Source organism: Clinocottus analis, unplaced genomic scaffold (assembly GCF_023055335.1).
Source record: "Clinocottus analis isolate CAN_PGR_092001 unplaced genomic scaffold, fCliAna1.0.p SCAF_42, whole genome shotgun sequence".
Lineage (NCBI taxonomy): Eukaryota > Metazoa > Chordata > Actinopteri > Perciformes > Cottidae > Clinocottus > Clinocottus analis.
In genome coordinates this window covers 239,651-266,340 of record NW_027176176.1, presented here as the reverse complement: position 1 = coordinate 266,340, position 26,690 = coordinate 239,651, and the positions used below count along the sequence as shown (strand labels likewise).

The window sequence follows — 26,690 nt, the reverse complement described above, 5'->3', positions numbered from 1 at the left end:
TACTACTTTATTAAAAAATAACATTTAATAGGCAATGATACAACGCTGTACATTAGTGTGTACGCAGGAGCAAAGTGTCCTGCAGGAGGGCTGCTGGTCAGCTGGGAGGCCGCGCTGCCTTCAGGGCCCACGGCCTGCAGCCACTTCGTCTTCTTGCAGCCGCTTCAGATGCTGATTGTTATTTCTATGTTTTAAGAGGTGAATATTAATGCACACGCAGGGAGCGAGTCCCCACCGGCCCGACCGCCACCAAGCTTCCAGTCGGGCGCTGCTACGTCGTGGCATGAATGCAGCATCAGTCCTGAGAGGAGAACGCTGATGCAGGAGAGACGGTCCGCGAGGAAAGAGCATGGCCTCACGTGGGAACGAGCGTGGTGGAACATGGACGAGTGCAGAGCCCTGGAGAACCACAGATAGATCCAGCTAATACTGTAGGGCCCGTCCAGAGTGACGTTCTGCACGTTTCAGACAGACGCCATCGCGCACGTCATTGCAAAGAAAACACAACTCCTGACTGAAGGCTGGCAGGAGACCAGTGGTTACTGAACAGCTGGTTAGTGGAGCCGTCTCCTTACTTTAGCTCTGCAGCACGTGAAGTGAAGATAAAGACCAGATCAGACTTCTCCTGGCAGGTTAGTCGCGCTGACAGTTTACGGCGCTCTTAACCGCCTCAATCTGCTTCAATCGCTGCATAACATATTGAAAGACTACTGGCAGTGTTACTGGAAGATGACACTCAGCTTTCATTTATCAATTCTCGAGTTAACTGAGGAAATGGAGATGAGTCTTAATCTGAGGTCGTAAAATAACGATTACAAGAGAGATGTGTGCGGATTTTAAACTCAAGTGTAAAGTTGTGGATATGAAGCGACGGGTTGATAATGAGCCGTGACCATGTTGCACATGGATGCGTCCTGTAAGCAATTCAGCTTCAAGGCATGTGTGGAAGACTTCGTCATGCTAATTATACGACTATGGAAAGACTACATAATTCAGAAAAGCTATCTAATAACTCAAATTGTGTCTAAAAGATGTAATACTCAGTGACAAGTACAAAATTAAGTAAATGACATACTAAACTGGCTAATACAAACTCTATGGAGGGACTATGGCATGGAGCAATGTTGACGTTCTCCGAGAGCTTCACAATCCAGAGTTCTTGGACCGGAGGAAGAAAAAGGAAAAGCCTCGTTTGATGGCAGCGACTGCAGCGGGTTGTAGGAAACGTCCCTCGTCAAGACGATTCACAGACACTTGCATCATTGCTGTGAAAAATATGTTCCCTCGCGGCTGTGGGTCTGGAGATGCCTTTTGATTTTGTCGGACCGGCTGAAGCACTTGCCACACACGGGGCAGCTGTAGGGCTTCTCCCCCGTGTGGATCCTCATGTGCACCTTCAAGTGAGCCATCTGCGTGAAGCCCTTCCCACAGATCTGACAACGAAAGGGTTTTTCTCCCGTGTGGCTGCGCTGGTGCTCCTGCAGTCTGCCAGAGGAGCTGCAGCATTTCCCACAGACGCCACAGCGATACGGTTTTTCTCGAGTGTGCACTTGTACGTGCACGTGCAGGTGGCCGACGTGACTAAACGCCTCGCCGCACACTTTGCAGCAAAAGGAAGACATGTGGCCTTGAAGGGGGGACTTTTGATGAGGGCAATCCACCGCATTGGCTCCTTGGTTGCGCATTTGAGAGGCTTGTCCTCTGTTGGCTCCACTCCCATTCCCCTTCACACCACCCATCTGTCCTCCGTTCTCCACCCCGATTATGTCAATGTTGTTCTCATTTGAACAGTTTGGGTTGACTGGAGCGAGTGGCTGTGCGCCGCTGTTGGAAGAAGTGGAGCCTCTGTGGCCTCCTCCACTCTCCACCTTCACGTGCCTCGAGGATCCTCGAGGTGCAGGATCCCTCTCCCTGTTCTCCACACCTTGACTCTGAGGCAGGGTGGATGTGTGGGGGCCCTCCTGAGGAAACTCACTCCCAACACGCGGGGGCGGGAACAAGTTCTCTGGTGTGCTGCAAGAGCCGTGGCCACGGAGCTGGTCCTCTCCTTGGCTGGCCCGGAGATCTCTTTTATCCTTAATGGGAAGAGGGATGCGCTCTTCATGCCCCATGCTGGGACTCCACTCACGCCGCGGGTGCTCTCCATCCTCTTCGTCCAGCAGGGCCATGGACGGCCGATCTGCCAACACAAGCAGTGGAAGAGGTCAAAGGTCAGAGGAGAAGAAAGACGTTACTGCTGTAAACACAACAGTGCAATGCGAGTGGAACTACGTGCTGCGTTTGTTGATACTTTTAGAGGAAGGTGAACCAGTGACTGCTTCTCGGACTTATCCAGAAGAGGCAGTAAAAGCACATAGTGATGCAGCAGAACAATACATAATGGCAGCTTTAGCAATACTTATTATACATAATAGCACCTTTAAAATGACTTATTACACATGACACCTTTAGCTTTACTTATTATATATAATAGCACCTTCAGCAATACTTATTATACATAAAAGCACCTTTAAAATTACTTATTACACATAAACCTGTAGCTTTACTTATTATAAATAATAGCACCTTCAGCAATACTTATTATACATAAAAGCACAATCAGCAATACTTATTATACATAAAGGCAACTTTAGCATTATTTATTATAGTCAAAACACATAATGGCACTTTCAGCATGACTTAGTATACATAATAGCACCTTTAGCATGACTTATAGCCCATAATAGCACCTTTAGCATGACTTATAGCCCATAATAGAACCTTTAGCTTAAGTTATCATACTCGTAATACGTAATAGCACCTCGATCATTACTTATTATACATATTGGCACCTTTAGCATTACTCATAGCCCATAATAACACCCACACGATGTGTTATCAGTCCACCACTCCGACAGAAGCGCACACAGTGTCCGGACAGAGCGATGAGCTCGCCGGCTAAGCTAGCTGCTAGGCTAACGAACAAAGGTGGCTAGCTAGCCGCTGCACAGCAGCTCCAGTCCACGAGCTCGCTAGCGGCTGAAGGGCCCTGGTCCAGAGGTGAGGTCCCGGTGACGCCGTGTGTTGTGTTGTGCTCACTGTTTCTGCCCGCAGTCCTGCCCTGAAACCTCGCAGACCCTGAACCCACCACAGCGGAGCTAACCTGGCCATGTCTCCATCCCAGCGTCCCGCAGCCTGCGTCTCAAGTGGTCGTTCTCCCGCTCCCGGATCGCGATCTCCTCCTGGTACTCCAGGATCGTGTCCTCCACAGATTTGTAGATCTCCTGCGCAGCGAGCATGAGCCGCTCAGTCAGAAATACGTTCAGAAACTGCAGTTTGGTCATTTTCGTGGGCTGCACAGCTCTCGCTACCATCCAAAATGGACCAAAACGTTGCGCGACCCTGTCACGTGACCCTGAGTTACGTCTTCTTCTTCTTCTTCTTCTTCTTCTTCTGCTTCTTCTTCTTCTGCTTCTTCTTCTTCTTCTTCTTCTTCTTCTTCCTCTTCCGTATGAACCTCTCTTATGAGTTTAATAGACAATATATTTCATACTTTAGTCAGTATAAACTTCTCTTATGGGTTTAATAGATAATATACTCCATACTTTAGTCAGTATAAACTTCTCTTATGGGTTTAATAGATAATATACTCCATACTTTAGTCAGTATAAACTTCTCTTATGGGTTTAATAGATAATATACTCCATACTTTAGTCAGTATAAACCTCTCTTATGGGTTTAATAGATAATATACTCCATACTTTAGTCAGTATAAACTTCTCTTATGGGTTTAATAGATAATATACTCCATACTTTAGTCAGTATAAACCTCTCTTATGGGTTTAATAGATAATATACTCCATACTTTAGTCAGTATAAACCTCTCTTATGGGTTTAATAGATAATATACTTCATACTTTAGTCAGTATAAACTTCTCTTATGGGTTTAATAGATAATATACTCCATACTTTAGTCAGTATAAACCTCTCTTATGGGTTTAATAGATAATATACTCCATACTTTAGTCAGTATAAACTTCTCTTATGGGTTTAATAGATAATATACTCCATACTTTAGTCAGTATAAACTTCTCTTATGGGTTTAATAGATAATATACTCCATACTTTAGTCAGTATAAACTTCTCTTATGGGTTTAATAGATAATATACTCCATACTTTAGTCAGTATAAACTTCTCTTATGGGTTTAATAGATAATATACTCCATACTTTAGTCAGTATAAACCTCTCTTATGGGTTTAATAGATTATATACTCCATACTTTAGTCAGTATAAACTTCTCTTATGGGTTTAATAGATAATATACTCCATACTTTAGTCAGTATAAACTTCTCTTATGGGTTTAATAGATAATATACTCCATACTTTAGTCAGTATAAACCTCTCTTATGGGTTTAATAGATAATATACTCCATACTTTAGTCAGTATAAACTTCTCTTATGGGTTTAATAGATAATATACTCCATACTTTAGTCAGTATAAACTTCTCTTATGGGTTTAATAGATAATATACTCCATACTTTAGTCAGTATAAACTTCTCTTATGGGTTTAATAGATAATATACTCCATACTTTAGTCAGTATAAACTTCTCTTATGGGTTTAATAGATAATATACTCCATACTTTAGTCAGTATAAACCTCTCTTATGGGTTTAATAGATTATATACTCCATACTTTAGTCAGTATAAACTTCTCTTATGGGTTTAATAGATAATATACTCCAGCTCGACAGGGGCGGAACCTTCGTCTCTCGGCGAAACAACCAACAGAAGCGGAAGTGACGGAGCGTTTATCCGGCGCTCTCCTCCACGTGTGAGAGCAGCGCAGTCCCATTGCGGCTCCGCAGCTCCACGATGAAGCGACCAAGTGAGTAAGCCCCGATATGAGCTGGTCAAACCGCCTCCATGGGCTTAATTGTTTGTTTTTTCTATGGATTAATCGCGAACATTTAATTTAACATATTTAATCATGAAAAGACACCATTTTAATTGTAACCGTTGTAATCACGAACGGCATACTTTACAGTTTGTTAGCTGATAACTTAGTTTTCTCTCTTGTCTTCAGAGCTAAAGAAAGCGAGTAAGCGGGTCTCGTGTTCCAAACGCTATAAAATACAGAAAAAGGTAAGACTTAACTTTCAAGATGGCCGTTCCTGCCTCGTGCTAACGTTGCTGCTAGCGTGTAGCTCGTCGAGGCTCATTTACAAGAAGACTGAGATTGTTTTGTGTTTCAGGTCAAAGATCACAACAGAAAGTTAAAAAAAGAGGCAAAAAAGAAAGGAGTGAGCAAACGAGTGAAGAAGGATCCCGGCGTGCCGAGCAGCGCCCCGTTCAAGGAGCAAGTCCTGCGGGAGGCCGAGCAGAGGAGGCTGCAGGTGGGCACCGCGAGGAGGACGAGGGGGCAGCGAGGGCACCGCGAGGAGGACGAGGGGGGGCAGCGAGGGCACCGCGAGGAGGACGAGGGGGCAGTGAGGCACCGCGAGGAGGACGAGGGGGGGCAGCGAGGGCACCGCGAGGAGGACGAGGGGGGGCAGCGAGGGCACCGCGAGGAGGACGAGGGGGGGCAGCGAGGGCACCGCGAGGAGGACGAGGGGGCAGCGAGGGCACCGCGAGGAGGACGAGGGGGGGCAGCGAGGGCACCGAGAGGAGGACGAGGGGGCAGCGAGGGCACTGCGAGGAGGACGAGGGGGGGCAGAGAGGGCACCGCGAGGAGGACGAGGGGGGGCAGCGAGGGCACCGCGAGGAGGACGAGGGGGCAGAGAGGGCACCGCGAGGAGGACGAGGGGGGGCAGCGAGGGCACCGCGAGGAGGACGAGAGGGGGCAGTGAGGCACCGCGAGGAGGACGAGGGAGCAGTGAGGGCACCGCGAGGAGGACGAGGGGGCAGTGAGGGCACCGCGAGGAGGACGAGGGGGGGCAGCGAGGGCACCGCGAGGAGGACGAGGGGGCAGCGAGGGCACCGCGAGGAGGACGAGGGGGGGCAGCGAGGGCACCGCGAGGAGGACGAGGGGGGGCAGCGAGGGCACCGAGAGGAGGACGAGGGGGCAGCGAGGGCACCGCGAGGAGGACGAGGGGGCAGCGAGGGCACCGCGAGGAGGACGAGGGGGGGCAGCGAGGGCACCGCGAGGAGGACGAGGGGGCAGCGAGGGCACCGCGAGGAGGACGAGGGGGGGCAGCGAGGGCACCGCGAGGAGGACGAGGGTGCAGCGAGGGGTATTGCGAGGGGGGCAGTGGGGGGTGTTGCGCGCACAGTGAGGGCACTGCGTGGGGTACAGTGAGGGCAAAGTGAGGGCACAGTACGTGTGGAGTCAGTTTTAGATGAGCTGCCTTCTGCTGTCGTAAACATTCAATACATTTTTCTTCTCTCTCACAGATTGAAGAAGAAAAAGAGAAGAAGAAGAAAACTAAGATAGAGGAGCGAGCTAAGAAGAGGAAAAAAGAGGCTGCAAGTCAAGAAAAAGAACCAAAGGCCAAGAAGGCTCGGCAGGTAAAAGCTTGGGCTCAAATACACTAAATAAGTTGAGGTGAGTTTACTGGCCTGCAGACTGACTGCTGCTCTTCTCAGGCCGTGGAGCAGCAGCCAGAGAAAGCGTCTCCAGACCGGAGCTCAAGGCACTTCCTGTGCTCTGAACTGAACAAGGTAACTCTGACAGGGCTTTGCAGGAGGAAAGGCTCCAGCGGGTCCTGGCTGACCGCTTCTCTTCCAGGTAATCGATGCATCGGATGTCGTCATACAAGTCCTGGACGCGCGTGACCCGCTGGGCTGCAGGTGTCCACAGCTGGAGGAGGCGGTGCTGCGCGGCAATAAAAAACTGCTCCTGGTTTTAAGCAAAATAGGTAAGTGGAGCGGAGCGCTGCCATGATGACTGTCACTACGCACTGAGCCGGTTTGAATGGAGACTAAGTGGTGACGTTGTGCTGTAGATCTGGTACCCAAGGAGAACGTGCAGCGCTGGATACAGAGCTTACAGCTGGAGTTCCCCGTCGTGGCGTTCAAAGCATCGACACAGATCGTGGACAAAACCCTGGTAGGTCACCTGACTGGACATGTTTAATGTGGAGGCCTGAGAAGGTGGAGCAGCTTGTTGTGCTGCTCTAACTGGTTATTAACCTCCAAGAGCAACACACAAACCACAGCATGAAGCGTCTGCCACGCGCAGAGCTCCGGCTCGTGTTTGTTAACATTCTAAACGTGTGAAATGATGTCTGTGACGCTGCGGGCGGAGCTTCAGCCTCTTGACATGCAAACCAAATACAACTGCACCTTGATGTTGATGTCTTCACCAGCGAGCCAGGAAGCGCAGGATCGTGGCCTCCAACGACGTCCTGGACCGATCCAGAACGGCCGCTTGCTTTGGGAACGCGGTGCTCACGGAGCTGCTGAGCAGCTACGCCGCCACGCAGCAGGACGGAGCGTCACTCCGAGTGGGAGTCGTTGGTAAGACCGTGTGTGTGTGTGTGTGTGTGTGTGTGTGTGTGTGTGTGTGTGTGTGCGTGTGCGTGCGTGCGTGCGTGCACAGTGAGTTCTTGTGTCTGACGTGTGGACCTGCTGGTTGTGTTGTTAGTTTAAAGTGCGTGGTCTATGTTGCCCGCAGGATTTCCTAATGTGGGGAAAAGCAGTCTGATCAACAGCATGAAGGGCGTCCTGGCCTGCAACGCCGGCATCAAGAGAGGCCTCACCAAGTGAGGACTCGACACGACTCAGCCGAATGACTTTACTGTGCGATTGTGTAACGCCTTGCTCGGTCTGTTTGGAGTTAAGCACTCGGTTCCCTCCCTCAGGTCCATGCAGGAGGTGCACATCTTGAAGAACGTGAAGATGATGGACAGCCCGGGCGTCGTGGCGTCGCCCTCCAACGCGCCCGCCTCCATGGCCCTGAGGAGCCTGCAGGTGGAGGAGGGCGCCGGCAGCGTGCTGGAGGCCGTCAGGACGCTGCTGAAGCAGTGCGACCACAGCCAGGTAGGAGGGATGAGGACGTGACCGCCGCGCCGCCAGTGAACTCAGATGTTGAGTGACTTCTTGTTTCCATGGTTTCAGATCATGCTCCAGTACAACGTCCCAGACTTCAGGAACTCTCTGGAGTTTGTAACTCTGTTCGCCAAGAAGCGCGGCTTCCTGCAGAAGGGAGGCGTTCCCAACGCGGAGCGCGCGGCCTCGGTGTTCCTGGCTGACTGGACCGGGTGAGTCTGCAGGAGCAGAGGGGCAGCGCTTTAGTGTGGAAATGAGGACCAAACGCAGCTCTGGAGTTCATTATGAAGACTTCTAATCCAACTCTGATCCCACACCGGCACAGTGACTGCATGGTGGAAATGATCCGCTCATAATCTTAATCTAAACCGTCTGTCTCCTCAGGTCCACGGTGAGCTACCACTGCAAGGTGCCCGAGGACGCCGGCCCGCCTGCAGACACGCAGACGCACGGCGGCTGGGATGTGAACCTTCTGGAGACGGGCAACCAGAACACTCTGAAAGGTACAGCACTACATCCGGATACTGACGGCACGGCATCGCCTTTTAGACTCTTGGCTGAACATAACTTTCTTTTTAGGAGTTAAGTTCCCGAGCCAGGCGAGCAGCATCAGCTTCACCTCCAAAGGCCCGACGGCCGGTCTGCTGAGGGTCGAGTCCCCAGAGGAGAAACCTGCAGAACAGAACGAGGTAATGACCGCGAGGCCGTACAGATGCTTAATGATGTGAGCGGGCCGCTCTCCAGGAAATGAGGACAACAACGCATGTCTCGATTTGTGTATGAAGACTTCTAATCCAACTCTGATCCTGCTGGCTGCGCTTCTCTTGCAGCGCGTTGCTTCTTGAAGGTTGTTGCGCTGCAGTAGTTGAAACTTCTCCTTTTCTTGCAGCCTCTGCAAAGTGCTGAGGAAACGAGTCAAACAGAAGAACCGGACGAGCCCCTTAAGAGTAAGTAGTGTTTAAGAAAGGGAAAGTCCTTCAGCGCGGCGTTGCTCAGGGTCTTATTGTTGCTCTCGTCCTGCAGGGCCAGCGCTTCATGTGCAGTTTCAGTCCGTCTCCACCGACGACGCCTACGACTTCAACACAGACTTTAAATGAGCGCCGCCGGCTTTGTCTGCAGGACCTGTAGACGTGTTTATATAAAGAATCGGTGTCGAGAGCCTTGAACGCCTCGTGGCGGGCAGAGCTGGTTCAGGGTGAGCGATTGTTCTTAAACTGCGTCTGGAAGACGAAGCTCTTCATCTTGATCCCTGGCATCCAGGACTCTGCAGACATGGACTTCATCTGTTGTGTACATATCAAGGACTGCTTCTTCTTCCATGTGCTGCTTTCACAGGTCATTTGTAAGTGAGTTCACCCGGATACTGTAAATAGACAACAAAGTGTAATAAAGCCTCTCCAAAACCATCATGTCATTTTCCTAAAGCGGTTTCATGCTGTTGGAACGTCTCTCTGGAGGAAGTATTACTACAACTGGAAAACCAGATTGAAAATATAAACCTCTTTATTTCATGTGCCGTACAAGAGGAAACCTTTGTGTTAAAGGTTGTGTGTGCGTGCGTGTGTGTGCACAGAGCACGATGAGAATATTGAGCAAACAATCATCACATTTCTGCAGAGGCGTCTTACACAACATGTTCAAAACATCAGCACACTAAACTATTGTTACTGGCAGTTCTAAAGTAATGGGCAAGACTGCCAGGCATTAATGGACTAATGGAAAGCATCTCCTGTCCTGGCAATAGAAATGAAAAGCACAGAACACTGAAAGGACATGAAGTAGAAAGCGAGGTACTTGAGGTACTTGAGGTAACGGAAGGGGCGGGCTGTGCAGGTAAAGGTTTCAGTGCTGAGGCAGATGCACAGGCCCTGCAATGAAACGTCAGGTGCTCTGGGGGCGTGGCCTGCTGGGGGCGTGGCCTGCTGGGGGCGTTCCCGTCTCGTGCCCCGGGTGTTTCCGTGTCCCCGCGCGGTCGGGATGAACCGGCGGTCCCACAGCGGCAGGAGGAGGACGTCCTGCAGGGCTTGTGGCGCCCTCCAGTGGAGGAGCTGGGCAGCTTTCACAAAGCTTTGCTGCTCCTGAACCGCCTGAAGGACGTTTTGTGGTCATCGAGAGTCAAACTGTCACAAATACATCGTGTCAAGGTTCAAACAGTTCGACATGAAAACAACAGTCACTTTTTGCATAATTAAACTGACTGTTGAAGGAATACTTCAATATTTTATCAGGTCCTTTGATTCCCAATCTTCCTGAGTTACCTGAGAAGATTGACGTCATCGATATGTTGAACCATTTCTTTAAAGCTTCTTCAGAATCCTGACAGCACGTCCTAATAGATGCTGCTGTGTTGTGTTGTGATACTGTGAAAAGCATCACAGTCACTTCCACAGGAAACAATGTGGTGTGTTTAGAAGCGTTGGGTCTAAAAGGTGTTGGATCTTCAGCCAACCGTTCACAGAGAAGTATTTTAAGGATGTCTACAGTCTGATGAGATGTCTACAACAACACATTCAGACTCTGAGCAGCAACAACAGAAACATATCTGGCTGTTCTTTGCCTAAAATGTCACCGAGGTTGAGCAGATTTGGTTGAACTATAATAAGGAAGGCGACGGCCAGCAGCAGGAGAATAACCACGTTTACTGAAACACACGGAAAAACTGACCTTAATGACTGTGACACCACAACAAAAAACTGACCTTAATGACTGTGACACCACAACAAAAAACTGACCTTAATGACTGTGACACCACAACAAAAAACTGACCTTAATGACTGTGACACCACAACAAAAAACTGACCTTAATGACTGTGACACCACAACAAAAAACTGACCTTAATGACTGTGACACCACAACAAAAAACTGACCTCAATGACTGTGACACCACAACAAAAAACTGACCTTAATGACTGTGACACCACAACAAAAAACTGACCTCAATGACTGTGACACCAGGAAAACGTCTGTGAATGTTCATGGCAGCCAAATTCGTATATTTTATATCCACCATCAGTATATTATCATATACATCATTAGTATAAAATATTATACATCATTAGTATATAATGTTATACATCATTACTATATTATAATATACATCGTTAGTATATTATATATCATTAGTATATAATAATATACTTCATCAGTATATTATACATCATTAGTATATTATAATATGAACATATAGACAGGATATTTAAACTCTATATGAACACATAAACAGGATATTTAAACTCTATATGAACACATAAACAGGATATTTAAACTCTATATGAACACATAAACAGGATATTTAAACTCTACATTAATACATAAACAGGATATTTAAACTCTACATTAATACATAAACAGGATATGTAAACTCTACATTAATACATAAACAGGATATTTAAACTCTACATTAATACATAAACAGGATATTTAAACTCTACATTAATACATAAACAGGATATTTAAACTCTACATTAATACATAAACAGGATATTTAAACTCTACATTAATACATAAACAGGATATTTAAACTCTACATTAATACATAAACAGGATATTTAAACTGTATATTAATACATAAACAGGATATTTAAACTGTATATTAATACATAAACAGGATATTTAAACGCTACATTAATACATAGACAGGATATTTAAACTCTACATTAATACATAAACAGGATATTTAAACGCTATATGAACACATAAACAGGATATTTAAACTCTACATTAATACATAAACAGGATATTTAAACTCTACATTAATACATGGACAGGATATTTAAACTCTACATTAATACATAAACAGGATATTTAAACTCTACATTAATACATAAACAGGATATTTAAACTCTACATTAATACATGGACAGGATATTTAAACTCTACATTAATACATAAACAGGATATTTAAACTCTATATGAACACATAAACAGGATATTTAAACTCTACATTAATACATAAACAGGATATTTAAACTCTACATTAATACATAAACAGGATATTTAAACTCTATATGAACACATAAACAGGATATTTAAACTCTACATTAATACATAAACAGGATATTTAAACTCTATATGAACACATAAACAGGATATTTAAACTCTACATTAATACATACACAGGATATTTAAACTCTATATGAACACATAAACAGGATATTTAAACTCTACATTAATACATAAACAGGATATTTAAACTCTACATTAATACATAAACAGGATATTTAAACTCTATATGAACACATAAACAGGATATTTAAACTCTACATTAATACATAAACAGGATATTTAAACTCTACATTAATACATAAACAGGATATTTAAACTCTATATGAACACATAAACAGGATATTTAAACTCTACATTAATACATGGACAGGATATTTAAACTCTACATTAATACATAAACAGGATATTTAAACTCTATATGAACACATAAACAGGATATTTAAACTCTACATTAATACATAAACAGGATATTTAAACTCTACATTAATACATAAGCAGGATATTTAAACTCTACATTAATACATAAACAGGATATTTAAACTCTACATTAATACATAAACAGGATATTTAAACTCTACATTAATACATAAGCAGGATATTTAAACTCTACATTAATACATAAACAGGATATTTAAACTCTACATTAATACATAAACAGGATATTTAAACTCTACATTAATACATAAACAGGATATTTAAACTCTACATTAATACATAAGCAGGATATTTAAACTCTACATTAATACATAAGCAGGATATTTAAACTCTATAACCGCCAGCTCAACAGCAACACGGGAAACGCGGCAGTGAAAGCTGCCCGTGCGTTCGCCTGATTGTAATGTTCCGCCTGCTTGCTGTTTCCAGTAAATACTATAAAATAAGTGCACAGTTAATGTAGAATAGCTCATAAGACACTAAGCGTAGTGACGAGCAAAGTTTTTCACTTGCGTGAAAGCAGATTTACCTAAAAAGTGTGACTCAGCAGATAACGCGAGTCCTCGTCGGAGGTCCTTCACAACACGACGTATCTGTTAGAAACCGGAAGTCGACCTGCGAGCGTTTCCACCAAATTTTGTTGGTTTTTGCTCGTTCCCTCCAAATAAAAACGATGCTGTCAATGTTCAAGTCCATTCCTTCGCACATGGTAAGATATTGGAGCTGTTATATACATCCCTGCTCTTCTACTAAGCTAACGGCAGCTAACGTGCTCGTCTACAAGCTAACGGTGGCTAACTTAGCTTAAACATAAACTAACGTTACATTGATAACAGCTGCTCCACTGTGACTCATCTATGTGATGTTTTATTAAAGTATGACTCATCTATGTGAGGTTTTATTAAAGTAGAGCTCATCTATGTGAGGTTTTATTAAAGTATGGCTCATCTATGTGATGTTTCATTAAAGTAGAGCTCATCTATGTGAGGTTTTATTAAAGTAGAGCTCATCTATGTGAGGTTTTATTAAAGTATGGCTCATCTATGTGAGGTTTTATTAAAGTATGGCTCATCTATGTGATGTTTTATTAAAGTATGGCTCATCTATGTGAGGTTTTATTAAAGTATGGCTCATCTATGTGAGGTTTTATTAAAGTATGGCTCATCTATGTGAGGTTTTATTAAAGTATGGCTCATCTATGTGATGTTTTATTAAAGTATGGCTCATCTATGTGATGTTTCATTCAAGTAGAGCTCATCTATGTGAGGTTTCATTAAAGTAGAGCTCATCTATGTGAGGTTTTATTAAAGTATGGCTCATCTATGTGATGTTTCATTAAAGTAGAGCTCATCTATGTGATGTTTTATTAAAGTATGGCTCATCTATGTGATGTTTTATTAAAGTAGAGCTCATCTATGTGAGGTTTTATTAAAGTATGGCTCATCTATGTGAGGTTTTATTAAAGTATGGCTCATCTATGTGATGTTTCATTAAAGTAGAGCTCATCTATGTGAGGTTTTATTAAAGTATGGCTCATCTATGTGATGTTTTATTAAAGTATGGCTCATCTATGTGATGTTTCATTAAAGTAGAGCTCATCTATGTGAGGTTTTATTAAAGTATGGCTCATCTATGTGATGTTTTATTAAAGTATGGCTCATCTATGTGAGGTTTTATTAAAGTATGGCTCATCTATGTGATGTTTCATTAAAGTAGAGCTCATTTATGTGATGTTTTATTAAAGTATGGCTCATCTATGTGAGGTTTCATTAAAGTAGAGCTCGTGTAACACTATCTTAACACTTTAACCTTATTGAGTCTGTCCTTGAGGTCAGTGGCAGCTTTTTGGCTCCTCTGTGCTGTTGATGTTGTTGTGGCCTTCACAGGTTTCCCTGTCTCTTGTGTTACAGGATTATAAAGGCCAGAAACTGGCGGAACAGATTTTCCAAGGCATAATACTCATCTCAGCGGTAACCAAGCACGACACATGACGCCAGCGGTCTCTCCTGTGGTCGGGTTCACTGATGGTTTTCTCTTTCCAGGTGATTGGCTTCGTGTACGGTCTGATCATTGAACAGTTTGGATGGACCGTGTACATCGTCTTGGCGGGCTTTGTTATATCCTGTGTGGTAAGTAGTTTACATTTGTATGTGCTTTAAAGGAATTCACTTTGTTCCACTGTACACTAGTCAGTTTACTCTCCTGACATGTGGACCAGCAGGCAGCAGGGGGCGCTGACAGATGTCAGCGCTTTAAAGGATACACAGGAAGTCACAGAAAGTTACTTCCTGTTAGATATCTGCTGTGAAATACATTACTAGTTTAAAATGTTGTATAGATAAAATTCATCAACCGCAAGATGTTTTCAGATTAACATGAAACTCAACAATCCAGTATTAAGTATTAAACTACACATAAATCATAATGTTTGCTGATCTAAGAGACAATCAGCTCTCTGATGTGGGACAGCAGGCGTTTCCCATCATGCACTGGGCCAGGCAGTCAGTGCAGAGCCGCTGCGGCCGCTGGCCACGTGTGCATGTCATCAGAGTCAAATCGGGCACAAATCTACCCAGCATGCATTGCACTGCGATCGATTCGGATCAGGGCGACTCATCTTGTCAACGCCCTAGATTAGTAGTCTACAGTCTATGCGTTGTTGGTCTTGTGCTTGTATTCCATGTCAATCCTTCTCTGGGAGGCGTCACCAGCCGACCTCTGACCTCTCTCTGTCCCGGCTGTAGCTGACGCTGCCCCCGTGGCCCATGTACAGGAAGAACCCTCTGTGCTGGCAGCCGCCGGTACAGGAGAGCAGCGGGGACTCCAGCCAGAAGCCTCAGGAAACGCTCAAGAAAAAGAAACACAAGTAGCTCCCGTCTGAAGCTTTTGGGAGAGAAAGCATGCTCACAGTGTTTGATCATTACTGTCCAAATAATAAACATCTGAAGTTCTGTTGCATTTTTATTTAGAAGTGTTGTTTTTTATTGAGTCCAAAGAAGCTGTCTTTAGAGCATTTCCCTGTTTTGTTGCTCTCAATGAAACACATTGTGGTCTTTAACATTATGGAAAATGAGTGTAAACCAAAGAAAATATTTAATAGAAAAGATTTACATTTCAATATCTAAAATACATCATCACATTGCGTACAAAGTACAATACAGCAGAATGTTCTATTACCTTCCAAGATGCAGCCAGTCAATCACTTATCAAAGCGCTAGCTCGCCTTATGAACAATCGTAGGTATCCATGAGAAGAGACGCGCTTCAACTTGACAACGCTGTTGCATAGAAACCCTGAAAACTACAGGAATAAAGTTCAGTTTGAAGAACGAGGGGAGAAACCAGGTGAGCGTACGATGGCGCACACGTTCTGTCACATGACACAGAAGCTTTCGTCATAAACAGCGTTGACCTTTTGTTTCCACTCAAACTGTCAGATTTCTCCCAAAGACGAAGCTTCCTGTTGGAGATCCTCTGGGATGATTTCCTCTTCAACGAGCAGCGTGAGCAGCGATCACGACGCATTAACAGCAATGTCCTCAAAGAACTTGAGCTGCCTCACCATCACGGCGTACGCTCGGTACTTCTCGTCTCCCATCTGGTCTCGGAGGCAAAGCTGCAGGGAGAAAAGGATCATGGGAGAAAGAACTGGTGACTTGAGTTCTACACTCGCATCAATTCGTTCTATTGTGCATGGGTAAGTTAATCTATTAGGTTCGATATGGTAATATTAATACAGTATATATAGTTGTTCCCCTGCAGCTCTCCATACCAGGAGAACCTTCATCAGCTCTGCTAGAACCCGAGCGTCTGAGCAGACGTTCCTTCCTGGGCCACGTCACGGTGTTCCCCGCAGGCTACACGCGCTCTGCTAATTTAAGCATACTTCTCGTTTGGCGTCATCCTCCACCTCCATGAGGTCCAGCACCCGGTCCAGCAGCTTGACCCCCAGACCCTTCACCACGTCCGTCCTCAGGTGTTCTATGGCCCTCCTGATCTTGGCCGGACCCGACGTGCAGCCTGTCGGAGGGAAGCGCCGGTTAAACACAAAGAGTTACAGAATGTGATGGCAGAAGAGTTTGAGTATCTCACCGCGAGGCATCTCTCCCAGTGACAGGTCCTCGTCTGCAGCCTTCCCATGAAGCACCAGAGTGTCTCTGTACTTCCTGTTCAGTTTGAATTCTGGTAAAGCCGTAGAGCCACAAGCTTTGTCCGCCTCACTCGCGGCGTCGCCGGTCTCCAGCCCCAGTGTCTGGGTCATCATGTGGACTAAATCCTGCATGTCGCTGGATTCAGTCTTCCTGCTGGAATCATGGATGACATGAACTCCTCCTCAAGCAATGTGAACAAGACAATAGCTCAATAGAGAGCGAATGATAGAGCTGTCACCTTTCCCTGCAGTCTCCCTCTGAACGATCTGTGGAACTGGTGGATGAGCTGCACTCCTCTTCATCGGACCTTTGCTCCTTTTCCTCCTGTAAGGAAGCAGAGCTCCGTGTTACAGCCATGAGACTCACAGGGTCCAGTGCTGGTTAGGGTTAGTACTGGGAGCAGTCCAGTGCTGGGAGGGTTAGTACTGGGAGCAGTCCAGTGCTGGGAGGGTTAGTACTGGGAGCAGTCCAGTGCTGGGAGGGTTAGTTCTGGGAGCAGTCCAGTGCTGGGAGGGTTAGTACTGGGAGCAGTCCAGTGCTGGGAGGGTTAGTACTGGGAGCAGTCCAGTGCTGGTTAGGGTTAGTACTGGGAGCAGTCCAGTGCTGGGAGGGTTAGTACTGGGAGCAGTCCAGTGCTGGTTAGGGTTAGTACTGGGAGCAGTCCAGTGCTGGTTAGGGTTAGTACTGGGAGCAGTCCAGTGCTGGTTAGGGTTAGTACTGGGAGCAGTCCAGTGCTGGTTAGGGTTAGTACTGGGAGCAGTCCAGTGCTGGGAGGGTTAGTACTGGGAGCAGTCCAGTGCTGGTTAGGGTTAGTACTGGGAGCAGTCCAGTGCTGGGAGGGTTAGTACTGGGAGCAGTCCAGTGCTGGGAGGGTTAGTACTGGGAGCAGTCCAGTGCTGGTTAGGGTTAGTACTGGGAGCAGTCCAGTGCTGGTTAGGGTTAGTACTGGGAGCAGTCCAGTGCTGGTTAGGGTTAGTACTGGGAGCAGTCCAGTGCTGGGAGGGTTAGTACTGGGAGCAGTCCAGTGCTGGGAGGGTTAGTACTGGGAGCAGTCCAGTGCTGGGAGGGTTAGTACTGGGAGCAGTCCAGTGCTGGGAGGGTTAGTACTGGGAGCAGTCCAGTGCTGGGAGGGTTAGTACTGGGAGCAGTCCAGTGCTGGTTAGGGTTAGTACTGGGAGCAGTCCAGTGCTGGGAGGGTTAGTACTGGGAGCAGTCCAGTGCTGGGAGGATTAGTACTGGGAGCAGTCCAGTGCCGGGAGGGTTAGTACTGGGAGCAGTCCAGTGCTGGTTAGGGTTAGTACTGGGAGCAGTCCAGTGCTGGGAGGGTTAGTACTGGGAGCAGTCCAGTGCTGGGAGGGTTAGTACTGGGAGCAGTCCAGTGCTGGGAGGGTTAGTACTGGGAGCAGTCCAGTGCTGGTTAGTGTTAGTACTGGGAGCAGTCCAGTACTGGTTAGGGTTAGTGCTGGGAGCAGTCCAGTGCTGGTTAGGGTTAGTACTGGGAGCAGTCCAGTGCTGGGAGGGTTAGTACTGGGAGCAGTCCAGTACTGGTTAGGGTTAGTGCTGGGAGCAGTCCAGTGCTGGTTAGTGTTAGTACTGGGAGCAGTCCAGTACTGGTTAGGGTTAGTGCTGGGAGCAGTCCAGTGCTAGTTAGGGTTAGTGCTGGGAGCAGTCCAGTGCTGGTTAGGGTTAGTACTGGGAGCAGTCCAGTGCTGGTTAGGGTTAGTACTGGGAGCAGTCCAGTGCTGGGAGGGTTAGTACTGGGAGCAGTCCAGTGCTGGTTAGGGTTAGTGCTGGGAGCAGTCCAGTGCTGGGAGGGTTAGTACTGGGAGCAGTCCAGTACTGGTTAGTGTTGGGTGTCCGTACCATCCAGCTGGTCCCAGTGGAGCAGTCTGAGGCGGACCGGGCAGCTGCAGCGCTGCGGCGCTCGTCCTGCCTGCAGGGGGCGCCATGAGATGCCCTCCTGACAACGCCGGTTCCTGTGGACGCAGCAGGGAGGGCATCAATAACTACACAACTACAAGTACACACTCCACTGCAGAGCTGGAAACAAGTGAAGAATATTCATCCTAAAATATGTGTGTGTGTGTGTGTGTGTGTGTGTGTGTGTGTGTGTGTGTGTGTGTGTGTGTGTGTGTGTGTGTGTGTGTGTGTGTGTGTGTGTGTGTGTGTGTGTGTGTGTGTGTGTGTGTGTGTACCTGGTTGGCCGGACACCTCCCCGGCCTGCCTCAGTCTCCTCCTCTCTCTGGCAGACAGAGGTCGATCCTGAAAACAATCAGACATATTTCTGGGGTTAATAGACTGATTTCATGAAGAAAGAACCAGCACATGAAAAGCATCAGCACAAAGAGCGTGAGGACAGGAAGTGTGTCCACTGGTCCAGACTCCGGCCTCCAGAGCTTCACAGGCTGAATCCTGCTTCTCATGCGCTTCATGCAGAATGAATACTCTCTCTGCATCGTGAGGAAGAGCACGCTCACCGGCTGTAGGCCTTCGTCCCTGCAGGAACTCCCTGAGGAGGAGGAGGAGGAGGAAGAGGAGGGGGGCGCTCCACGGGCTTGCTGGCCCTCCGTGCCGACCCTCCTCTTATGAGGAAAAGGAGCCACAGGAGGTGGAGGTAAAGGCCGAGGAGCCGTCGCCTTGGACTAACAGGAGGAGAAGCAACACCAATGAAACTTTAGCTCGAGTACTGCAGAAAAACTGTCACATGTGGACTTGAACATTAACTCACATGTGGACTTGAACATTAACTCACATGTGGACTTGAACATTAACTCACATGTGGACTTGAACATTAACTCACATGTGGACTTGAACATTAACTCACATGTGGACTTGAACATTAACTCACGTGTGGACTTGAACTCAGCATTAATTGAGAGTTCGTTCACAAATGCAACAGGATGGTTAGTCATAAAACCAGTTCCTTGTTTTGGAAATCCCGAAAACGTCAGAACATCAAACGCCTTTGTGTCTGTTCAGAATATTACACACACACACAGACACACACAGCTACATGTGGTCCTGTTTGTGTGTGTGTGTCATGGTCAGCAGCAGCGCTACAAGTTACAGGAAGCGGAGCATTTCTAATGTCTTTGTCTCCATTTTGTTTTGACCAACTTGCTACTGACCCTGCTGACCTCACCACTGACCCTGGACCTGCTGACCTCACCACTGACCCTGCTGACCTCACCACTGACCCTGCTGACCTCACCACTGACCCTGGACCTGCTGACCTCACCACTGACCCTGCTGACCTCACCACTGACCCTGCTGACCTCACCACTGACCCTGACCCTGCTGACCTCACCACTGACCCTGACCCTGCTGACCTCACCACTGACCCTGCTGACCTCACCACTGACCCTGCTGACCTCACCACTGACCCTGCTGACCTCACCACTGACCCTGACCCTGCTGACCTCACCACTGACCCTGACCCTGCTGACCTCACCACTGACCCTGCTGACCTCACCACTGACCCTGCTGACCTCACCACTGACCCTGACCCTGCTGACCTCACCACTGACCCTGGACCTGCTGACCTCACCACTGACCCTGCTGACCTCACCACTGACCCTGGACCTGCTGACCTCAACACTGACCCTGAACCTGCTGACCTCACCACTGACCCTGGACCTGCTGACCTCACCACTGACCCTGCTGACCTCACCACTGACCCTGACCCTGCTGACCTCACCACTGACCCTGCTGACCTCACCACTGACCCTGACCCTGCTGACCTCACCACTGACCCTGACCCTGCTGACCTCACCACTGACCCTGCTGACCTCACCACTGACCCTGCTGACCTCACCACTGACCCTGACCCTGCTGACCTCACCACTGACCCTGACCCTGCTGACCTCACCACTGACCCTGCTGACCTCACCACTGACCCTGCTGACCTCACCACTGACCCTGACCCTGCTGACCTCACCACTGACCCTGGACCTGCTGACCTCACCACTAACCCTGCTGACCTCACCACTGACCCTGGACCTGCTGACCTCAACACTGACCCTGACCCTGCTGACCTCACCACTGACCCTGGACCTGCTGACCTCACCACTGACCCTGCTGACCTCACCACTGACCCTGGACCTGCTGACCTCACCACTGACCCTGGACCTACTGACCTCACCACTGACCCTGCTGACCTCACCACTGACCCCGCTGACCTCACCTCTGACACCACAGCACCATCTAGTGGGCTGAAAGAGCAATAATTATTTTTCTCTAGGACCAAAAAGTTCATAATTGATGTAATAAAAAATAGATACTTGGCTTCCGTGCAAAATATGGTGATACTATTCTGTATCGACCCCCCTCTAATCCCATCAGGGATCCCTCAATGAGATTTAAGATACTTCTATATCTGAATTCAGAGCCCAAGCGGCACTTGAGGACCTGAAGTGCAGGTGCCCCTCGTCAGCTAATGCGTGGTGTTTACCGGGCCCTGCTCCCCGCGGGGTCGGGGTGTGCCCCTCCCTCGGTGCTGCTGGGGTGCAGACGGGTTCGACGAGCAGGACAGAGGAGTTTGGTGCCGACTGGCCGGAGGGGGAGCCTCTTCTGGAACCGGCTCCTAAACAGACACAATTGGACTTTTCACTGCTGTGCACTGGTTTGGCAGTTCGCCCAGCTGAGGGTCCGTATTCTGGCTGCAGTGAGTTCATGCTCACCAGTGTCGGAGGAAACGGCTCCAACAGCTTTTCAGTAGAATCCAGGCTGTCCTAGAAAGACATGAACCACCACGTTAAGGACAAGTCTTCCTGACAGAAAGACCTCTCTCTGACGAGGAGCTCCTACCTGGAGGCCTGAGGTTTGGTGTTGTGTCGGAGGTCCCTTGAGGAGAGCGACGGTGTCCCCTCTCTCGTCCAGATCTACTTTCACAGTGTCCATGTTGTCTCTGCTGGTCCCCTCATGAACGCTCTCCATGTCCAGCTTTGAGTTCTGCAGGTCTGCCTCTTGGAGCAGCTCCAAGGTATCATTTGAATCCCCCACAGCCGACATGGGTTGCTCCCCACCAACAGACCAAGCCTCCCTGGGGCTGGGCGTGGCCTGTGGATGAAGGCCCAACACGCCATTGGAGGCCCTCCTCTCCTCTGCTCCCCAACGGCCAACACCTGTTGCCTTTGGAGTTGGCTGAACCGGGGGACCGGGTTTCCCTTTCCCCTTGCGGTCTTTGTCCACACTGTGAGTCATGGGGTCAGTACCAACACCATGGTGACACACAACTGGCTTGGGCTTCTCCGCCAGGTCCTCATCCTCCTGCAGCCGAACATCAATGTTGCTGATCGTTGCCAGGGACGTGACGCTCAGAGCCTCAGCCGGTTTATGAGGGCCTCTCTCTTCTTTCTGAGGATGAAGGACATCATCAGGAGTGAAGGAGCCTGGGCTAATAGGCTCCACTGGACAGTTCAAGACATCACTACTTAAATGTATCTACACAAACATGTTGAATATACATAATCAATAATGTTATAAATCTAAAGATACATTCTGTGTTGACTTTGTATAAACTCCTCATCAGATTCATTCAGCAGCTGCTGGCTTCACTTTGTTCATTACAGTCTAACCATTACAGTCCACGCCACCATCTATTCAAGACAAAAGGTTCCTGGCATGGTTGAGTTTTACAGGTGGTCTCTCACCCGTCTCCTCCTGGTAAAGGGCTTCTGACGGGAGCTTCCCTCCGGACAGGAGCCTCCTTCGGGACGGGAGCCTCCTTCGGAACGGGAGCCTCCTTCGGAACGGGAGCCTCCTTCGGGATGGGAGCCTCCTTCGGGACGGGAGCCTCCTTCGGGACGGGAGCCTCCTTCAGAACGGGAGCCTCTTTCAGAACGGGAGCCTCTTTCAGAACGGGAGCCTCCTTCGGGACGGGAGCCTCTTTCAGAATGGGAGCCTCCTTCGGGACGGGAGCCTACTTCAGAACGGGAGCCTCTTTCAGAACGGGAGCCTCCTTCGGGACGGGAGCCTCTTTCAGAATGGGAGCCTCCTTCGGGACGGGAGCCTACTTCAGAACCGGCGCGTCCCTCCGGACGGGCGCTTCCCTCAGACGTCGCCTGATGAGCCACCGCAGAAGGTCTACCTCCACCTCCACCACTGGCTGGCTTTCTTGACTTGGCAGTTTTTCTGATGAGAACCAAATCCAACATAAAGATATCAGAGCAGGTATAGATGCTACTTCGTGTAGCAGCTCAATCATCGACAATACCATCAGAAAAGCTTCCTACTCTTTCGTGGCCTCGAGGAACAGAGCAATCTGCCGCTTGATGTAGGGCTGCCGCAGGATCCGCTTGACATCGGGCCGGTCTTCAGGTCTCTTGCTCAGCATGCTCTGGATCAGCTCTCCCAGCTGGAGGTCATACCGACTGGGCATCTGTGGGAGCTGATGAGGACACCAGAGAGTATTCACAAGTCCTTTTGCAGTATCTAGCATTCCTAGAATCAGTTTTCAAAACAATACGTACTGTGTAAAAGAGGAACCATTATTAAACCAGTCCTGATCCAGAGCATTCAAAACTCCAGTCTGCATATGGAACTCAACATAATGTGACTCCCAAACCAAAGCCTCAGATAAAATACTGGACCTTCATAGGTCTCATACGATGTGTAAGAAGATGGAACCCACCTTTCCTTCTACGATGCGATACACCAGTGAGTTCATGTCCTTGGCATTGAAGGCGTGCTTCAGGGTGGACATCTCATACACGCAGCAGCCCAGCGCCCACACGTCTGACTGGAGACACACAGCGCCCGTACGGGGTTTACACCAGTCACATGACCAGTCACCTGACCAGTCTCCTGAGCAGCAGCAGCTCACCTTGTGGTTGTAGGGCTTGTTGGAGAAGAGCTCGGGGCTCATGTAGTAAGGGGTCCCGATGAGGGTGCTGGCCATGTCGTTCTGGTTCTCCAGGACTCGAGCTATGCCCAGGTCCCCCACCTTGATGATGTTGGTCTTGGTCAAGAAGATGTTCTGTGTCTTCAGGTCCCGGTGGAGAATGTTCCTCTCATGCAGGTACTGCAAAGCAAAACCACAAATGACTGAGACCCTGTTCTGTGTGCCCTTGCATGACCTTGACTTCGCACCAGTACCTGTAGAGCCATGGCTATCTGGACAAACCACTCCACCACCTGCTTCTCAGGTAGGAGGTCGCCCTTTTGCCTCTTGAGGCGATGATAAAGGTCGCCGCCTTCGCAGAAGCCCATCACGATGTACAGCTGGCAGTCGCCTCCCTCCCACGACTCCCTGTAGGTCACAATGTTGGGGTGCCGCAGGCAGGACAGCAGCTGCGCCTCCTGCTCGGCTGCACGCCGCTCCCGCTGGGAGGACGTGGTCAGGTTCAGCTTCTTAACAACATACTGGGAGCAATGGAAGACAGCCAGTTACTCTCCATTAGTCGGGAACCTACAGTATTTGTCATCCTTTGTGGAATCCAACATTAAAAGTCCCCACTAGGGGGAGAAGATGAAGCTTTCCACCAGAAACCAGGAGTTTACAGGACACACTCAAGGTTTCAGACCACAATACCAGAGCTCCTTCACAGGAGAGGACAGTCCTATGAAGGGTCACACCTTGTAGGGTCACGCTATGTAGGGTCACGCCATGTAGGGGTTACAGGGTCACGCCTTGTAGGGGTCATGCCATGTAGGGGTCACGAGGTCACGCCTTGTAGGAGTCACACCTTGTAAGGGTCATGGGGTCATGCCGTGTAGGGGTCGCGAGTTCACGCCTTGTAGGGATCACACCAAGTAGAGGTTACAGGGTCACGCCTTGTAAGGGTTATGTCGTGTAGGGGTCACAAGGTTACGCCTTGTAGGGATCACACCATGTAGAGGTTACAGGGTCACGCCTTGTAAGGGTTATGTCGTGTAGGGGTCACAAGGTTACGCCTTGTAGGGATCACGCCATGTAGGGGTTACAGGGTCACACCTTGTAGGGGTTATGCCGTGTAGGGGTCACGCCATGTAGGGATCACGCAATGTAGGGGTCACACCATGTAGGGGTCACGAGGTCACACCTTGTAGGAGTCACACCCTGTAGGGGTCACGCCTTGTAGGGGTCATGCCATGAAGGGGTCACGCCTTATAGTGGTCACGCCTTGTAGGGGTCATAGGGTCACACCTTGTAGGGGTCATGTTGTGTAGGGGTCACGAGGTCACGCCATGTATGGATTACAGGGTCACACCTTGTAGGGGTCATGCTGTGTAGGGGTCACAAGGTCACGCTATGTAGGCGTCATGCCTTGTAGGGGTAACAGGGTCATGCCTTGTACTGGTCATACCTTGTAGGGGACACATGGTCACGCCATGAAGGGGTCACCCCATGTGGGGTCACAAGGTCACGTCTTGTAGGGGTAACAGGGTCATGCCTTGTTGGGGGTCACACCTTGTAGAGGTAACAGAGTCCAGCCTTGTCGGGGTCACACCTTGTAGGCGTCATAGGGTCACACCTTGTAGGGGTTACGCTTTGTAGGGGTCAGACCCAGTAGGCGTGACAGGGTCACACTATGTAGGGGTCACACCTTGTAGGGGTATCAGGGTCATGCCTTGTTGGGGGTCACATCTTGTAGAGGTCACAGGGTCCAGCCTTGTCGGGGTCACACCTTGTAGGGGTCACAGGGTCTCGTCTTGTAGGGCTCACAGGGTCATGCCTTGTAGGGGTCACACCTTGTCACAGGGTCACATATTGTAGGGGTTCACAGGGTCACACCCTGTAGGGTCATAGGGTCAGTTAACCCACCAAACCACTACCTACTGCAGTACTTGGTGTAGCTGTACTTGGTGTAGCAGTACGTAGTTACTAGTACTTGGTGTAGCAATACTTGGGGCAGCAGTACTTGAGCTATCATTTCTTGGTGTACTTGTTTACTAGTTGTTGGTGTAGCAGTACTTGCGGTAGCAGTTCTTGGTGTAGCAGTACTTGTTTACTGGTTCTTGGTGTAGCAGTACTTATTTACTAGTTGTTGGTGTAGCAGTACTTGTTTACGAGATGTTGGTGGAGCAGTACTTGTTTACTGGTTCTTGCTGTAGCAGTACTTGTTTACTCGTTGTTGGTGTAGCAGTACTTGTTTACTAGATGTTGGTGTAGCAGTACTTGTTTACTAGATGTTGGTGTAGCAGTACTTGTTTACTGGTTCTTGCTGTAGCAGTACTTGTTTACTAGTTGTTGGTGTAGCAGTACTTGTGGTAGCAGTTCTTGGTGTAGCAGTACTTGTTTACTGGTTCTTGGTGTAGCAGTACTTGATTACTAGTTCTTGCTGTAGCAGTAGTTGTTTACTAGTTATTGGTGTAGCAGTACTTGTGGTAGCAGTTCTTGGTGTAGCAGTACTTGATTACTAGTTTTTGGTGTAGCAGTACTTGTGGTAGCAGTATTTACTGGTTTACTAGTACTCGGTAGCAGGCTGGTCTCGGGCTCACCTGCTTCCGGTCCGCGCAGTGCGTCACCAGGTGCACTTCCCCGTAGCTCCCTTTGCCGACGACCCTGATGAATGCGTAGCGGTCCATCTCCTCAGGCTCGAGACGACGAGAAGACGCCGCCGCGTGACGTCACACCAGCGTGAGGAAGCAGCGGTAGTTTTCCTTCACTAGGCAACCGGCGCGTCCCCGTCAACGACTGCGAGACGGTCCAAGCGCGGGCCCGCGTGCGCCACAGCGCCGCGCAGCGTCCAGGAGGTCCGACACGTGTTTCTCTTTTCTCCTTCGTTTGCACTTGCTAAAACACAATTTGTGAAACCTAGGCTGTATTGACTTTTTTTCCGTCCGTATTTTTTAAGTGTTATCTTTACTGTTTTACTGTATATTTATAACACGTAATTGTTTAATTTACCAGGTAGGTGTCTCTTGTGTGCACTGCTGCTGTAATCCTGCAATTTCCCCACTGCGGGACCAAGAAGGGATTATTTTTGTTTTATTTTATCTAGTTACAGGTCCATTCTGGGAGCAAGTGATTTTCGTGCGGTTAACTTATGGAGCTATGTTGAACAAAGTGTGTAAAGCAGACAAAGAGCAGGAGACCAGTAGAGGAACCACCGCGTGTGTTTATCACGAAGAACCTGGACTCGTTCCTCCATGTCGTCATTAGGAAAGGCGACGGGAATTGTGTTCTTCATTGAAATCACATATATCTT

General features: G+C 48.4%; 4 protein-coding genes and 1 non-coding gene across 6 annotated transcripts; 3 read left to right on the top strand and 2 right to left on the bottom strand.

Annotated features, from left to right (window-relative positions):
* LOC137801670 (uncharacterized) lies at positions 1 to 3,406 on the bottom strand. The gene is made up of 2 exons (XM_068599016.1): positions 3,143 to 3,406; positions 1 to 2,179 (listed from the first exon to the last, which is right to left on the bottom strand). Exons 1-2 carry the CDS (start codon positions 3,351 to 3,353, stop codon positions 1,260 to 1,262), a joined length of 1,131 nt encoding a protein of 376 aa, XP_068455117.1. The 5' UTR covers positions 3,354 to 3,406; the 3' UTR covers positions 1 to 1,259.
* A 1,354-nt stretch (positions 3,407 to 4,760) lies between these two features.
* gnl3 (G protein nucleolar 3) lies at positions 4,761 to 9,375 on the top strand. The gene is made up of 15 exons (XM_068599006.1): positions 4,761 to 4,868; positions 5,067 to 5,125; positions 5,236 to 5,376; positions 6,374 to 6,487; positions 6,566 to 6,640; positions 6,708 to 6,837; positions 6,925 to 7,028; positions 7,288 to 7,438; positions 7,596 to 7,683; positions 7,783 to 7,960; positions 8,039 to 8,181; positions 8,354 to 8,472; positions 8,549 to 8,658; positions 8,859 to 8,916; positions 8,993 to 9,375. The coding sequence occupies exons 1-15, from the start codon at positions 4,856 to 4,858 to the stop codon at positions 9,064 to 9,066; spliced, it is 1,557 nt and encodes a 518-aa protein (XP_068455107.1). The 5' UTR covers positions 4,761 to 4,855; the 3' UTR covers positions 9,067 to 9,375.
* On the top strand, positions 7,058 to 7,188 carry LOC137801702 (small nucleolar RNA SNORA47). Its single transcript, XR_011079904.1, has one exon. It is a non-coding gene; the product is annotated as a small nucleolar RNA SNORA47 (small nucleolar RNA).
* A 3,584-nt stretch (positions 9,376 to 12,959) lies between the features above and the next one.
* Positions 12,960 to 15,368, top strand: spcs1 (signal peptidase complex subunit 1). Its single transcript, XM_068599039.1, has 4 exons — positions 12,960 to 13,119; positions 14,321 to 14,380; positions 14,453 to 14,539; positions 15,155 to 15,368. Exons 1-4 carry the CDS (start codon positions 13,084 to 13,086, stop codon positions 15,278 to 15,280), a joined length of 309 nt encoding a protein of 102 aa, XP_068455140.1. The 5' UTR covers positions 12,960 to 13,083; the 3' UTR covers positions 15,281 to 15,368.
* On the bottom strand, positions 15,359 to 26,162 carry nek4 (NIMA-related kinase 4). 2 transcript variants are annotated; one of them, XM_068599037.1, is made up of 16 exons: positions 25,981 to 26,162; positions 23,656 to 23,922; positions 23,384 to 23,581; positions 23,192 to 23,299; positions 22,794 to 22,948; positions 22,212 to 22,692; positions 21,367 to 21,915; positions 21,240 to 21,290; positions 21,011 to 21,142; positions 19,038 to 19,202; positions 18,756 to 18,822; positions 18,424 to 18,536; positions 16,799 to 16,884; positions 16,502 to 16,713; positions 16,296 to 16,429; positions 15,359 to 16,025 (listed from the first exon to the last, which is right to left on the bottom strand). In XM_068599037.1, the coding sequence occupies exons 1-16, from the start codon at positions 26,065 to 26,067 to the stop codon at positions 15,924 to 15,926; spliced, it is 2,907 nt and encodes a 968-aa protein (XP_068455138.1). In that variant the 5' UTR covers positions 26,068 to 26,162; the 3' UTR covers positions 15,359 to 15,923. The 2 variants fall into 2 exon arrangements, with proteins under 2 accessions (XP_068455138.1, XP_068455139.1); XM_068599038.1 differs by having other exon boundaries at positions 16,502 to 16,710.
* Positions 26,163 to 26,690: the final 528 nt, after the last annotated feature.

What these genes read in the sequence shown, in the direction of transcription:
- spcs1 (XM_068599039.1), top strand. Translation starts at nt 13,084, where the DNA reads ATGCTGTCAATGTTCAAGTCCATTCCTTCGCACATG. An exon ending in GCATAATACTCATCTCAGCG is followed by an intron (nt 14,381 to 14,452) that starts GTAACCAAGCAC and finishes TTCTCTTTCCAG; the next exon opens with GTGATTGGCTTCGTGTACGG. An exon ending in GCTTTGTTATATCCTGTGTG is followed by an intron (nt 14,540 to 15,154) that starts GTAAGTAGTTTA and finishes TCCCGGCTGTAG; the next exon opens with CTGACGCTGCCCCCGTGGCC.
- nek4 (XM_068599037.1), bottom strand. Translation starts at nt 26,067, where the DNA reads ATGGACCGCTACGCATTCATCAGGGTCGTCGGCAAAGGGAGCTACGGG. An exon ending in TTCCTCGAGGCCACGAAAGA is followed by an intron (nt 22,693 to 22,793) that starts GTAGGAAGCTTT and finishes GGTTCTCATCAG; the next exon opens with AAAAACTGCCAAGTCAAGAA. An exon ending in GGAGGTGTCCGGCCAACCAG is followed by an intron (nt 18,537 to 18,755) that starts GTACACACACAC and finishes CTGCGTCCACAG; the next exon opens with GAACCGGCGTTGTCAGGAGG.
- LOC137801670 (XM_068599016.1), bottom strand. Translation starts at nt 3,353, where the DNA reads ATGGTAGCGAGAGCTGTGCAGCCCACGAAAATGACCAAACTGCAGTTT. An exon ending in TGGGATGGAGACATGGCCAG is followed by an intron (nt 2,180 to 3,142) that starts GTTAGCTCCGCT and finishes TTGTGTTGGCAG; the next exon opens with ATCGGCCGTCCATGGCCCTG.
- gnl3 (XM_068599006.1), top strand. An exon ending in AGGCCAAGAAGGCTCGGCAG is followed by an intron (nt 6,488 to 6,565) that starts GTAAAAGCTTGG and finishes TGCTCTTCTCAG; the next exon opens with GCCGTGGAGCAGCAGCCAGA. An exon ending in AGCAGTGCGACCACAGCCAG is followed by an intron (nt 7,961 to 8,038) that starts GTAGGAGGGATG and finishes CCATGGTTTCAG; the next exon opens with ATCATGCTCCAGTACAACGT.